This window comes from Aptenodytes forsteri, unplaced genomic scaffold, assembly GCF_000699145.1.
Source record: "Aptenodytes forsteri isolate BGI_AS27 unplaced genomic scaffold, ASM69914v1 Scaffold687, whole genome shotgun sequence".
In the NCBI taxonomy this organism is placed as follows: Eukaryota; Metazoa; Chordata; class Aves; order Sphenisciformes; family Spheniscidae; genus Aptenodytes; species Aptenodytes forsteri.
The window spans coordinates 247617-249481 of record NW_008794708.1 but is presented as its reverse complement, the minus strand read 5'-3'; the positions used below and the strand labels follow the sequence as shown (position 1 = coordinate 249481).

At 68.2% G+C, this 1865-nt stretch overlaps 1 protein-coding gene across 1 annotated transcript in view; it reads right to left on the bottom strand.

The window, feature by feature from the left end:
* LOC103894325 (leukotriene-B(4) omega-hydroxylase 2) overlaps positions 1-1786 on the bottom strand; it is a 5817-nt gene extending 4031 nt beyond the window's left edge. Inside the window, exons 1-4 of the mRNA XM_019470592.1 lie at positions 1694-1786; positions 1306-1450; positions 286-339; positions 76-203 (exon numbers count right to left, since the gene is read on the bottom strand). Of these exons, the coding sequence (XP_019326137.1) occupies positions 76-203; positions 286-339; positions 1306-1450; positions 1694-1786 (420 nt within the window). The remainder of the gene's footprint in view (positions 1-75; positions 204-285; positions 340-1305; positions 1451-1693) is intronic.
* Between the last annotated feature and the right edge of the window lie 79 nt (positions 1787-1865).

Below are 1865 nucleotides of genomic sequence, written 5' to 3'. Positions count from 1 at the left end.
AGGGGTGCCGGTTGGGGTCTGGGTGCGGGCAGCGGGTGCAGGCCAGGGCTCGGGGTGCAGGCGGCGGGTGCTCACATGCATGATGTGGGTGCTCTGGTTGAAGACGCCCACGTAGGACTTGAGGATGTCCCAGTGGAAGGCGGGTGTCAGTAGGCGCCGGTGCCGAGCCCACTTCTGCCCGCGGCTCAGCAGCAGCCCGTCCCCTGCGGGGAGACACCCAGCTCCATCCATGGGGCACCCATGGGTGCTGCCCACCCATCCCGCCGCCCCCAAGCACCCACTCACCCAGCCAGGGCTTGAGGAAGCCATAGAAGAGCTGGTCCTTGGGGGCGACGAAGGCTGCGGGAGGGGAGAGCGGGAGCTGGGGAGGGGTGCCACCAGGGTGGCATCAGGTCCCCTCAGGGGCTTCCAAGGAGGGTGGGGTCCCCAGGGAGAGGGGACCCCCCCCGCCTGCACCCATAACCGCCACAGGATGGGGTTTTGGGTACAACCAGGCCACCCGGCTGGCCATGGTGACACCTTTGGGTGGCTCTGGGGACCCTCAAGGATAGGTTGGTGGCCACCATGGCATGGGCATTTGGGCACTCACTGGGCCGGCCATGGGTGACACCTCTGGGTGGCCCTGCGGACCCTCAGGGGCAGGTTGGTGGCCACCATGGCATGGGCATTTGGGCACTCACTGGGCCGGCCATGGGTGACACCTCTGGGTGGCCCTGCGGACCCTCAGGGGCAGGTTGGTGGCCACCATGGCATGGGCATTTGGGCACTCACTGGGCCGGCCATGGGTGACACCTCTGGGTGGCCCTGCGGACCCTCAGGGGCAGGTTGGTGGCCACCATGGCATGGGCATTTGGGCACTCACTGGGCCGGCCATGGGTGACACCTCTGGGTGGCCCTGCGGACCCTCAGGGGCAGGTTGGTGGCCACCATGGCATGGGCATTTGGGCACTCACTGGGCCGGCCATGGGTGACACCTCTGGGTGGCCCTGCGGACCCTCAGGGGCAGGTTGGTGGCCACCATGGCATGGGCATTTGGGCACTCACTGGGCCGGCCATGGGTGACACCTCTGGGTGGCCCTGCGGACCCTCAGGGGCAGGTTGGTGGCCACCATGGCATGGGCATTTGGGCACTCACTGGGCCAGCCAAGGGTGACCTCTGGGTGGCTCTGGAGACCCTTGGGGTTGGGTTGGTGGCCACCACAGGATGGGTGCCTGGGCACGGCCGGGTCACCAGACCAGGCGCGGTGACACCTCTGGGTGACCCTGGGGGACCCTCAGGGGCGGGTTGTGACCCTCGTGTCCTACCTGAGGCCAGGAGGAGGGGGCGGAGGGTGTCGGGGTGGAAGAGGCGTAGGATGGGCGTCCATGGCGAGAGCCACCACAGGCAGCCACGCCGGTACCGTGCCACCAGCTCGTCCACCTGCCGCAGTCCCTCCTCCGTGCTCTTCCCCTGCGCCACAGGGCACCCCGGGGCTCAGTGACAGGCTTGGGGACACCCTTGTCCCCCAGGGTCATGGCCAGCCTTGGGGACATGCTTGTACCCAGCTCGTGGCCAGCCGTGGGGATGGTCTCAGCTTGGGTTCACAGATGGACTTGGGGGACACGCAGAGCTCATGTGCCACCACCCTGTCCCTGCCACCCCCCCAGCTGCCACCACCCTGTCCCCACTGTCCCCCATCCTAGGTGCCACCACCCTGTCCCCACTGTCCCCCATCCTAGGTGCCACCACCCTGTCCCCACTGTCCCCCATCCTAGGTGCCACCACCCTGTCCCCACTGTCCCCCATCCTAGGTGCCACCACCCTGTCCCCACTGTCCCCCATCCTAGGTGCCACCACCCTGTCCCTGCCACCCCCCCAACCCCCC